We start from the raw sequence: 12050 nt of genomic DNA on the forward strand, positions 1-12050 counted from the left end.
AAATGTTGTACCACTTGTCAATATCCTATGCAAGCATTTTATCACTTAAAATCTCATTTATCTTGATGACAACCTTTCAAAGTGTCATCACCTCCATTTTACAGATGAGAAAGACTGAGGCTCAGAGAGATATTAGTCATTTTGCACACAATTACATGTCTAGCTTCTAGGAGTGGTGGATGGAGATTTACATACAAGATCTCTCTCATTTCAAATCCATGCATATTTGCCTCTCCGTATGTTAAAACTTCAAATAGCCAAAATGGCAAGTAAGGGTAAGAAAACAAAAACCCTAAAACAAAACAAACAAGCAAAAAAACTTGAGCCTGGATCATGCAGTTAAAGATAACCACAACTCAGTTGATGGACAATTGGCTGAATTCCCCCCCTGGAACCGGTAATGACAAGCCACTCTGTGGCCTGACACCTGAGCACCAGGGGACCTCTTGCCCCTGTGCGGTCCTGCTCCTGAGAACTAGCACTCGCAAGCTGCCAACATTACAAATGAGAACAAGTTATCCGTGTTACATTATGCCTGTGGAAAGATCTAATTTTTCTTAGTCAAATTTATTTTTTTGACTATTTTCAGACATAGATCTGAATATGTGGTTCCCTCATGGCTATCTCAAAGCACATAGCAAAGACTAATCCTTTGCACTTATCCTATATTAATATTTTTCTTTCCTCCTTATAGGAGATGAGTTATAATATCGGGTGAGATTAGAAAGCAGTCACTCAAGATATGAATTATTTTTTAAGGAATTACCTAGAAAGAACTGAAGTCCCCCCATGCGTAAATCATACAGCAGTAGCAGCCGCCCCAGGTCTCCCAGGACAACATCTTGAGCGGCATATGTTATGCTGGGTCTGTATTGACTAATTCGGAAACTCCAGGGGTAAAATAACCAAAGATCCAAGACAAAAATGAAAGTTAAAGGGGAGGCTGAAGTGAGAGATCACTGTTACAACATTCCAACAAACTTCACCAAATAGCCATGAGAGTAGCCGGCATTACAGTGTTAGCAAATTTACCATTGCAAGCGTCAACCTGCACACTGGTGTCAGGTCGGCAAACAACCCATACCTCCTCACTTTACTGATCATTCTTTTCACTCTCCAAGAATATAATTCACATTTGACAAAATTAATATTGGAGATAATTTCCTAGAGGGCTTATCTAAAATATGCTATATTTAAAAATAGTCAATATTATAAATATTTCTCACAAGAGCTGCAGCGATGGTGTGAATAAAAAACTCCCTTCGGAGATTTCAGTAAAACCAGATCTCACAAAAGGATCTGAAAGAAAAACAAAACAAACAACAAACAGACCACACACAAAGACACACACAACAAAACACAGAACAAAACCTATGTTAATCCCGGTTTAGCAAAACAGTTCATTATTTGACACTATTTCATGAAGTATGATACTGTGCCTTTGCCAGACTGAAGTAGGGAGGCATGAATTGCTGCAGGACTTTCTTCATAATAATGTTTCGGGGGAGTGGAACATATCTAAGCGATGTTCTGTACAGCTATTAAGAATCAAATTCCTAAATGCAGCAGACTGTTAGCTCTGTCAAAACAGCCAGGCGTGCAAGAGGAATCACTCTCTCCCATGCCCTTTTACCAATACATACAAAGACCCAAATAAATCGGCTGGAAATTTTTAAATCGTAAATTAGATATCAAAATGCTTACGGCCTTACAATGAGATAACTCAGGAGGAACGGTGCGTGAATGGATCTGGCATTCTCACATAAGGCATTATCTTTGGTACAAGTTAACACGGCAGGGCATTTTGGCTTTGCTGGTTTCTTCCCTCAGTCAGCAGGAAGCGCAGATAAGAGACATAGGCAATAAGCAATTCTTTTCAGGGGGATGAGGCATTTCCCATCCTTTGGCTTCTCTCTGATTCCATGCAGTCGAAAAAATATCCCAAAACATAGAAACAGGGCTTCTGGAATTCAGGTGGTGATTGTCTTGCTCTAAGATCAGGTCACATAAGAGTCCACCCTTTCCTTTGCCTCTGTCTCTCTGCTTTTTCAAAAACAGGGACGCTGCAAGCTGATTCGTGAGCCGCTCCTGGCTCCAGCGAGGCACTGCTGGGGAAGAGACCTTGAGGTGCTGCGAGATGGGAGGGACCAACGGCTGGAGGAGAGAGCAGACTTGCATCACCACGAAAAACACAGAGCACAGACCAGCCTTCGAAGGCAAAGCGAAGTGATGTTTAACAGAATAAACAGCTTTCTGCTCTGCACCGGGAGGCCCTTAATTGTTACCCAAAAATAGGACGGCATTATGTCTTATTAGTGGGTGGGTGGGCGGGTTGGTGCGGGAGCAGTCATCTGCCTGGATCTCAGCAATCTCAGAAACCTCTGGGAATTTGCTTTCCGTGTGGCAAACAACCTAGTAAGAAAAACCAGCTTCGGAGCCAGCCCTGGCTGGAAAAATGAAGTGAAATGAAAACTCTCCCTCTGCAACCTTTGGCTAAAAACCTTGGTATTTCTTGCTGAGTCCACCTGAGTGATGCCGTCGCTGAAAGACAACAACAACACATGGAGAATGTGACTTTCAGGGAATGAATGTGAGTAAATACTTTTCTGACACTTCACTGTCATAAATATATGTTTTCATATCCACCCTCCCGCCATGTGTGAGCCGTTCCCTTCTCCGTGTGAAGGAGGGAGACGGAAGCACTGACTGCCTCTGTGTCTTAACACCCCCTCCTCATCTCACACTCCCCCTTCTTCAGCACTAAGAACCAGAAGCCTGGAAGGAAGTCCCTGCCAGCAGGAGGCAGCCGACTGGGTTTCCAGGGCTCTGGAAAAGGTCTGGCTGAGCCTGGGAGGCTGAGACAGGGGTGGGAAAAAATCCAGCCTACGAGCCACAGACCAGGCTTTTGAGGGTCTGATTCTGCTGTGAACTAGCTGATGGTGTCTCTGATCTGTACAATGGTGTGACAGTACAGATGCTTCCATTATATATTACAAACATTAAATCCAAAAATTATAGGATGCCACCTGTCCCACGTGATGGGAAAGAGGATGCACTCTTGGAGAAGGAAATTCATTTAAACAAGAGCCCAGGCTCGCTGGGGCAGAGAGGTATTATCTATGTGCCTGGGGAGGCACTTAGGGTAAGGAATAGATGCTTGGGCCTCTTTCCACATGGTGGGCAACCATCCTTAAGCTGGCATAGCTGGCCAGGGATGTCGGTCCACCATCCTTTTTTCTCTCAGCTTTTCAGACTGAAAGGAGTACATGGACTATGTAAGCCAAGGTGCAGTCATGACCTAAAACTCACCCTACACAGAGCTTAAGTCACTGACAGTCCACCCTTTCCTTCTCATCGTTAGAGAGCACAAACCCCTCATTTACTTCTCGGAAGCTCTGTGAAGGGAGGGTGGTGGCAGTCATGGTCATTCCCCTAATTTGATTTGCTGTCTGTCTTTTACCCAGAAGACTGCAGGCTCACGAAGGGAGAGATTCAGGAGGGAATCCAGTGCCTGGATAGCACGGTTGCAGACCACCACGTACAAACCAGCGTGCCCTCATGAACAGCCAGAGCACGGAGGCTCCCATGGTCGAGACATGCTCATCCCAAGAAATTCCAAACGGCTCCTCACGGTTATCATGAAGGAGGTCAGGGTCAATTCCCGAGGCAATGATGGAGCTGACTTGCAAGGTAAGGGGCATGATGGAAAGGGTTGGCGGGAGCATCCCAGGTGAGCAGACAGCATCTGCGAAGGCCTGGCTGCACCCAGAGGACCGAGGGTACCTCTGCAGAGTTCTAGGCAGACGGGATAGAATCTGGTTTGTGTTTCTAAAGGACCTGTAGGTTGCTTTCATTAAACCAGTTTGGAGGTGGGGTGGGGCAGAGGTGGGGGAGTGGTGGTGGTGGTGAAGGAGCACATGTAAATATGGTTTTTTGGTTTTTTCCTTTCACCAAAACAAAGAAAAGAAAGAACCCAGTCCACAAGAAGTAATGATTTTGAAATGCATCTTACTCTGCTTCCCTGTCCAGGCTCATGGAGAGGGGGAGTTTATCACAGTGATTTAGAAACGCGTGACCCAGGGGGCAAGCCCACTTGAAACAGTAAAAGTGTCACTGAAAAGTTGGCTGCAAGTCAGATTTTTGTAAACTGAATCCTGCTTCAAGTGCACAGTGGTAACTTGCTCCGTGGAATAATTATTGTGGCAAAAATGGTTATAGAAGATGGTTTTTAGTCAAACAATCACCTACACCTTAATTCTCTGACTTGTAAGTGATGCATTTGGTAGTGATAAAAGTAAAGACCCTGAGAACTTTCTAGGACCTCAGGGTTCTCAGCTCCAATCCCTGCATAGGGAAACTGAGGTCCTGAGGGGTCACAAGGACAATGAGTGGCAGGGCCACCACACTGTGTGGGGTGAACCTCTGGCAGGTATTTAGTTAAACTGATCCTGTAGGCATGGTTCAGATGGTAAAGAATCTGCCTGCAATGCAGGAGACCCAGGTTCGATCCCCTGGAGAAGGAAATGGGAACCCACTCAGTATCCTTGCCTGCAGAAGTCCATGGATAGAGAGCCTGGCGGGCTAAAGTCCATGGGGTCGCAAAAGAGTCAGACAGGACTGAAACGCTACACTTTCTTTCTTTTGTGGGGAAACAGGATCCTTCCTCCCTTCGTTTCACTATAAATGTATCAAACTATCAAGATGGCTTGATCAGCCCCTGGCTCTGTACTCTGTAGATATGAAAGGGTGAGCAATCTTTCATGTCTGACTTGGTTAAGCTGGGAGGGCAAATGAATGAGGGAAGAAAGCATTGCCATAACTTCACTTCACAGCTGTATTTATCTTGGTGGTTCAGTTTGTCAGTTCAAGTGGAAAAAGGACCATAGCGGGGGGTGAGGGGGCTGTTCAAAGGACAAATGACAATGGGCATTCTGAAAAGACAGTAACTTTTTCTTTTTGTATGGCATTTAAAAGCTCAGACTTGAATTCCCCATTCAATTAAAACACCCACCGAGATGAGGCACCAACTGAACTGTGTAATACAGATAACTGGTATTCTTTTAGGGAGGAGGAACCATTCCAGGCGCCAGAATTGGTCTAAGGAGGGAACTAGTGAGAGGAGGGCAGGTTGTTGCAAGAGTGATGTCTTGAGGGGCCTGGGGAGGAGCTCCTACTGCTGACCAAGCTTCCCTGCCTCTCTCCGGGAAGCCTTGGTAGGACACGGAGAGGGGATGGGAAAGTGGAGGGTAGATGCTTCCCTCCCTGAGAGGGGTTTCCTCCAGCTTGGAAGTTTATATAAGTTTTGGCAACCCACTGTGCATGACGGGGGTGCCTTGGGAGAGGTGCCTAGGAAGGATGAAAGCAGAGCTGGAAGGAGGCCAGGAAGGTGGGGGAGGCCTGGCCAAGGCCGGCTCCCTGCCCAGTCCAGCTCTGGAGCAGTAGCTGAGGGATGCCAGGGCTGGCTCTGCACTTGGCCAGCCACGTGACCATGCGCTAGCTATTTCAGCTTTCTAGGCCAGTTTTACTCCCCAGTAAAATGGGGAGTGTATTTAATAGTGCGTATCATATAAAGTTGGTTTTTTAAAAACATATTTGATTTATTTATTTGGCTGCGCCAGGTCTCAGTTGTGGCCCTTGGGGTCTCTACTGCAGCAGGCAGGGTCTAGTGCCCTGACCAGTGATGAACCAGGTCCCTGCACTGGGAGCATAGAGCCACTAGACCACCAGGGAAGTCCACACATAAAGTTGTGGAGTGAATGAGAGACAATAATGTATTTAAAGTGCTCAGATGGGGTCTGATATATGGGGATGATCTGTCATCGCCATCATCACTGTCATTGTTGCAGTGGGACTTGAATTCTGAACCTGTGACTTCCAAATGTGGGAAGCCAAGCTCTCAAATTGCAAATGAGTTTATCTTAAGTATATGTTCACTCTAGGAAGCAGGCACTTTCCAGCAGGATGACAGACTGTGGTCTTGCCAAGAGCCTCTACACGTGAAGGAACCAAAAAGCCTCCTCGGGAAGAAAGAATTCCCTTCCAGTTTGGGAGCACCAAGCTTGGTCAAGGGTAAGAGCCAGGGCTGGACAAAAAGAAGGTGGTTATGAATGAACGTTGGATGGAGGTTTTTTTTTTCTTTAACCCATTGCCCTTGAACATGTGTAATTTTGAGGGTGCAAGAAGAATCTGGCTTCCCAGGCGGAGCAGTGGTAAAGAATTCACCTGCCAGTGTAGGAGGCACAAGAGATGTGTGTTCGATCCTTGGGTCAGGAAGATCCCCTGAGAGTAGGAAATAGCAACCCACTCTAGTATTCTTGCCTGGAAAATTCCATGGACAGAGATGCCTGGCAGGCTACAGTCCATGGGGTCGCAAAGAGTCAGACATGACTGAGCGACTGAGCATACATGTACAAGAAGAATCTACTCTGGGATCCCTGTAACAGACAGTGTTTTCTCTAGTTTGGTGGGTATCATGGCATTGCTTATGGGCGGTATGAGACTAAACACCGTGTTCTGGCACCCAGAGCTGCTATAGAGAAATGAGACCAACCGTGTCCCCATCCAGGCCCGTGGCTCAGACATCACCCAAATCATTGGATTTTCCACCAGGAGCAACTCATGCTTAGCGTCCCACACTACTGAGAGGCCCACAGACATAGGAAGTGGCAAATGATCCCAGCAGGGAGCCTAAGCAAAAGAAAGGAAAATGAAGATGTCCGAGAGCGCATGTGCAATGTTCCCTGGCATCCTCAGAAACTGGAAAGGGTCTTTGAGGAGGGGCTGGCAATTCTGAGAGAGCTGATGAAAGCAGAGAGAGCGAGAACAGCCTGTGCCGTAGTTCTGATCCCAGTTTTCCCCTCAGGCTGGTGTGACCTAGGAAACACACATTGTGCAAGTAAACAAATCATTATTATGAGCCTTAAAAGATCCAGCTTGGCCCTGCCTCCTTTTACACTCAGACTTGGAAACTGGTGTCAGTTTAAGCGGCTTTCTCAATAGAGCAGGGTTTTTGAAGCGGCAAGTCAGCTGCATTCGTGGGTTGCAAAATCAGTCTAGTAGGTGAAAACAGAATTTTAAAGAATAAAATAGTTTTGAATCAAAATTGGACTTTATTACACCTATAAGCGTAGCTGTTGGGATTTCTCTGGTGGTCCAGTGGGCTAAGAGTCTGTGCTCCCGATGCAGGGGGCCTGGGTTCGATCCTAGTTAGGGAACTAGATCCCACATTCCGCAACTAAGACCTGGCGCAAGTCATTTAAAAAAAAAGAGTAGCTATTACCTTGTGAAGTTTTAGTTTCCATTCTTTGGGTATGTATATGTGTGCATGCATGCGTGTGTGTGTACAAGGCTGTAATGTAAAAGTATTTCTTACAGTTGGTTTATGACCTCCCTCTCTACCTGGCACGGCACTCATGACTGCCGGTGGAACAGCCGCCTCTGCCGGTTAGATTCGGTCAGTTGGGCGTGAGGATGCTGTCACCAAGTCCTGAGGGATGTAGCCGCGAAGGAGGGGTATGTAGGTGATAACGCCCAGTCTGTGCACTGGGGAGCTTCGTCTCAGAGGGTCTGGACACTGATGGAAATAAGGAGCCTGTGCTTGGGACGGCAGATTGCGGGGGCCGCACGGGATGGACACCCACCTCCTCTTTGTAGGCAAGGTCCGTGCCCTGTAAGAGAACAGGAGGGCGTGGGAGTCTGATCCAGACCCAAGAAAGGCTCTCATTGGTCGAGCGTTTCACAGTCACAGAAAAGTCGGCACTAATCACTCACTGAACAGAAATCACAGATGTCATACGTATGAGACGCTCCAGGCAACAAGACTGGAGTGCGTTGCCAGGGGATCTTCCCGACCCAGGGATCGAAGCTGGGTCTCCTGTTCTGGCAGGCGGATTCTTTACCATCTGAGCCACCAGGGAAGCCCATGAAAATAATAAATAGAGGTAACTGCATATAACGTGTCAATGGATGAAAAAGTACCTGGGGGAAGGACAAATTAGGAGTTTGGGATTTATATACACACACTATGGCTGTGTGTGTGCATTTGGTCATGTCCAACTCTGTGACCCCATGGACTGTAGCCCACCAGGCCTCCTTGTCTGTGGGATTCTCCAGGCAAGGATACTGGAGTGGGTTGCCATTTCCTCCTCCAGGGGATCTTCCCGACCCAGGGACTGAACCCAGGTCTCCTGCATTGCAGGCTGATTCGGTACCATCTGAGACAAACTCCTCCCCTACACAGGCGTTAATGTACATTTGCTTTTCTCTTTCTGACTTACTTTGCTCTGTATGAGCAGTTCTAGGTTTGCGCGCCTCATTAGACCTGACTCAAATGCATTCCTCTTGTGACTGAGTAACAGTCCATCGTCTACATGTGGACCACATCTTCTTTATCCATTCCTCTGTCAATGGACATCTAGGTGGCTTCCATGTCCAGGCTATTGTAAATAGGACCCTCCGGTTCTTGGTGGATAGGATTCCACTCTGTGGCCATATTTCAGTCATCCCGTCCCTCAAGTGGTGTCGAACTTGGGGAACACTTTACACATAGGGTCTATGCACGCCTGGGTACCATCTTTGGTGGGGAGGAGGGATTTCATTTCTCACACGGAAATTGCAAGCTCTGTGACATACGACCAGGTGGTGCTAGTGGTAAAGAAGCTGCTTGCCAGTGCAGGGATGTAAGACACTCGGGTTCGATCCCGGGTCAGAAGATCCCTACAGGAGGACGAGCAAACCCACTCCAGTGTTCTTGCCTGGAGCATCCCATGGACAGAGGAGCCTGGCAGGCTGCAGTCCGTGGGGGCGCAAAGTGTCGGATATGACTGCCGGGAGTTAGCCCAGATGCGTGCACGTGACATGCACTCAGAGGGTTTCTCCAGTGTCTGTTTCAGCCTCGTCTATCACATCATTTGTCTCCTGAACGACAGCTGAGCATGCGTCCTCCGCCCCAAACACGAGAGAAAACTTCCCTGCACGTTCTGACTTCTTTTCCAAGGTCAGCGTTGTCTCAAACACCCAAACGCTTTTTTTGTTGTTGCTGTCTAACTTTTTTTTTTTTTTTTTGGTGGACCATTCTTAAAGCCTTTATTGAATCTGTTTCAATATTGCTTCTCTCTTACGTTCGTTTTTTTTCTTTTTTTTTTTTTTTGGCCTCAGGGCACGTGGGATCTTAGGTCCCCAACCAGGCATTGAACTCACACCCCCAGCACTGAAGGGGATGTCTTAACCGACAGACGGCCGGGGGAGTCCCAAACAACCAATCACTTCGGGTTTCACCACAGTCACTTATCTTACGGTTCCTCTTTTCTTCAGACGCTTTGACTACCCGAAAACTCCAGAGTCCTGGGCATCAAGACCACAAGAGATGCTCACCTGGGAGGCGGCATGCTTACCTTCTGTATCTCAAGTTCATACTTGATGTCTTCAGTAAAGAGACTCCTTACTTCCCATTCCATGAATGAGTAGCTTTCGTTACACCACTTTTTTGTGATGTTCGGGGCAGCTAATATTTCTAGGGGAGGGAAAAAAAAACAACAACACTTCAATGAGTAAAGCACAGGAAAATAAACAAACAAAAATTGTTTCCCAAAGATACTTTTAAAACAGGCCTCCTAGGACTTCCTTCCCTGTGGACCCATCCAGTGGATACGAATCCATCTGCCAGTGCAGAAGACAGGAGTTCAGTCCCTGGTCCAGGAAGATCCCACATGCCCTGGAGCAGCTACGCCCATGGGCTACAATTGTTGAGACTGTGCTCTGGAGCCAGGGAGCCAGAACCAGCGAGCCCATGAGCGGCAAGGACTGAAATCCGAGCGCTCTACAGCCTGTGGAAATCAACCCTGAATATTCATTGGTAGGACTGATGCTGAAGCTGAAACTCCAATCCTTGGGCCACCTGATGCCAAGAACTGACTCACTTGAAAAGACCCTGATGCTGGGAAAGATTGAGGGCAAGAGGAGAGGGGACACCAGAGGATGAGATGGTTGGATGGCATCATGGACTCAATGGACATGAGTTTGGGTAAACTTCGAGAGTTGGTGATGGACAGGGAGGCCGGCGTGCTGCAGCCCATGGGGTCCCAAAGAGCGGACACGGCTGAGCGAGTAACACACAGCCCCCAGCTTGAGGCATTTGGTTCCAAGGGTGGGGTACCCTGCCCCACTCTCCGCCAAAGATGCCAGGATCGCAAAGCCAAGGAACTTCGCGGGGGGGGGCACGTGAAGGAGGTTTTCACGTTTTCTCACCAATTTCTTCCAATCTATGGGTCATTTGGCGGCAGGGGATTTTGGAGCCCCCGCTGGTACCATTCACCAGGAAACGGAACAGAGTTTGGCGTTCAGGTTGAAGGGAGAGGCTGTCAAAATGGCACTGGACGTTGACGCCCTGCTGGTTCTGCATGTACTTGGGACATGGCCACGTCTTCCTGGCCGGGCAGCAGGCGCGTGGGGCAGGGTCAGGGGGCGAACCTGAAGCCCCGCCCCTAAAGCCCCGTCCCAAAGCCCCGCCCCGAAGGCCCGCCCCAAAGCCCCATCATGAAGCCCCGCCCCTGAAACCCCGTCCCAAAGCCCCGCCCGCCCTGAAGCCCCGCCCCAACCAAAGCCCTGAAGCCCGCCCCCAAGCCCTCGCCCCTGAAGTTTCGCCCAAAGGCCCGCCCCTGAAGCCCCGCCCCGAAACCCTCGCCCCTGAAGCCCGCCCCTGAAGGCCCGCCCCCTAAAGCCCGTCCTGAAGCCCCCCCTGGGTTTTGGGGGGGTGGGCTTGGGGTCGGAGCCCGGCGGAGCGCGAGGTCACACCTACAAGGGGTGCTTCAGATAGAAATGGTATTGAACGTTCGCCGGGGCCTCCTCGCCCACCGCCCAGCTGCAGCTGAGCTGATCCACGTCGTGCACCCGGCAGGTCAGGTTGTCCGCGGCCGCCAGGGGTTCCTTGGGGTTCGCAAAGAAGAGGGAGGGGTGGGGAAAGTGAGCTCCTCGATACAGGGTCCGGCTCTGTAGACCACCTACCCTCTGTTCCGGGAAAAACCGTCATGCAAAAGGATATGAGAAAGATACACGTATATACCACGGAGTCACTGAGCTGTCAGCGGACATTAACTTGGACGGCAAGGAGAGATAACCAGTCAATCCTCAAGGACTCAGTGGACACGAATTTGAACATCAGTTCAGTGCAGTTCAGTCACTCAGTCGCGTCTGACTCTTTGCGACCCCATGGACTGCAGCACGCCAGGCCTCCCTGTCCATCACCAGCTCCCTGTCCATCATAAACTCATGTCCATCGAGTTGGTGATGCCATCCAACCATCTCATCCTCTGTCGTTCCTACTCTCCCGCCTTCAGTCGTTCCCAGCATCAGGGTCGTTTCAAATGAGTCAGTTCTTTGCATCAAGTGGTCAAAGTATGGAGCTTCAGCTCAACATCAGTCCTTCCAGTGAACACTGGGGACTGATTTCCTTTAGGATGGACTGGTTGGATCTCCTTGCTGTGCAAGGGACTCTAAGAAATGGCCTTTTTCCCACAAAGCTACATCACTGCAGACCCATCCATCCAAGTTAAAAGTCATACCTCGGTATTCAGAATGCTAACGGGTGATCAAAAGCAAACGGAACCCCAAGAGAGCATCTACCCCTCACCTTGCTTGGATACTGAATCCAGCAGAGAACGGTTGACCTTTTATCACCTTCACAGTATAGTTTTTCACTTCGCACGACAAGTCGCCAAGACTGCAATAGGGCTTCTCTATTGCCTGAGAGAGATGAAGCCACTTATTCACAATAAAATCAAGTCACCTGGACATCCAACCAGTCCATCCTAAAGGAAATCAACCCCGAACTTTCACTGGAAGGACTGAGGCTGAAGCTGAAACTCCAATCCTTTGGCCACCTGATGTGAAGAACTGACTTATTGGCAAGACCTGATGCTGGGAAAGGTTGCGGGCAGGAGGAGAAGGGGACGACAGAGGATGAGATGGTTGGATGGCATCACTGCCTCGATGGACATGAGTTTGAGCAAGCCCCAGGGTTGGTGATGGGCAGGGAAGCCTGGCGTGACGCAGTC

General features: G+C 48.8%; 1 protein-coding gene across 1 annotated transcript; it reads right to left on the minus strand.

The window, feature by feature from the left end:
• Positions 1-7430: 7430 nt before the first annotated feature.
• On the minus strand, positions 7431-11556 carry LOC112444532 (interleukin-3 receptor subunit alpha). The gene is made up of 5 exons (XM_024986127.1): positions 11533-11556; positions 10796-11004; positions 10246-10424; positions 9393-9511; positions 7431-7667 (listed from the first exon to the last, which is right to left on the minus strand). Exons 1-5 carry the CDS (start codon positions 11554-11556, stop codon positions 7455-7457), a joined length of 744 nt encoding a protein of 247 aa, XP_024841895.1. The 3' UTR covers positions 7431-7454.
• Positions 11557-12050: the final 494 nt, after the last annotated feature.

The sequence above is a fragment of the Bos taurus genome, chromosome 26 (assembly GCF_002263795.3).
Source record: "Bos taurus isolate L1 Dominette 01449 registration number 42190680 breed Hereford chromosome 26, ARS-UCD2.0, whole genome shotgun sequence".
Classification (NCBI taxonomy): domain Eukaryota; kingdom Metazoa; phylum Chordata; class Mammalia; order Artiodactyla; family Bovidae; genus Bos; species Bos taurus.

Bases quoted from the DNA above. Each gene is read 5' to 3' on its own strand.
- LOC112444532 (XM_024986127.1), bottom strand. From the start codon at position 11,556: ATGACTTTTAACTTGGATGGATGG. The intron at 10,425-10,795 runs GTAGGTGTGACC...CTGCCCGGCCAG, and splicing joins TTCTATCTGAAGCACCCCTT to GAAGACGTGGCCATGTCCCA. The intron at 7,668-9,392 runs GTAAGCATGCCG...GTTCTCTTACAG, and splicing joins ATGAACTTGAGATACAGAAG to GGCACGGACCTTGCCTACAA.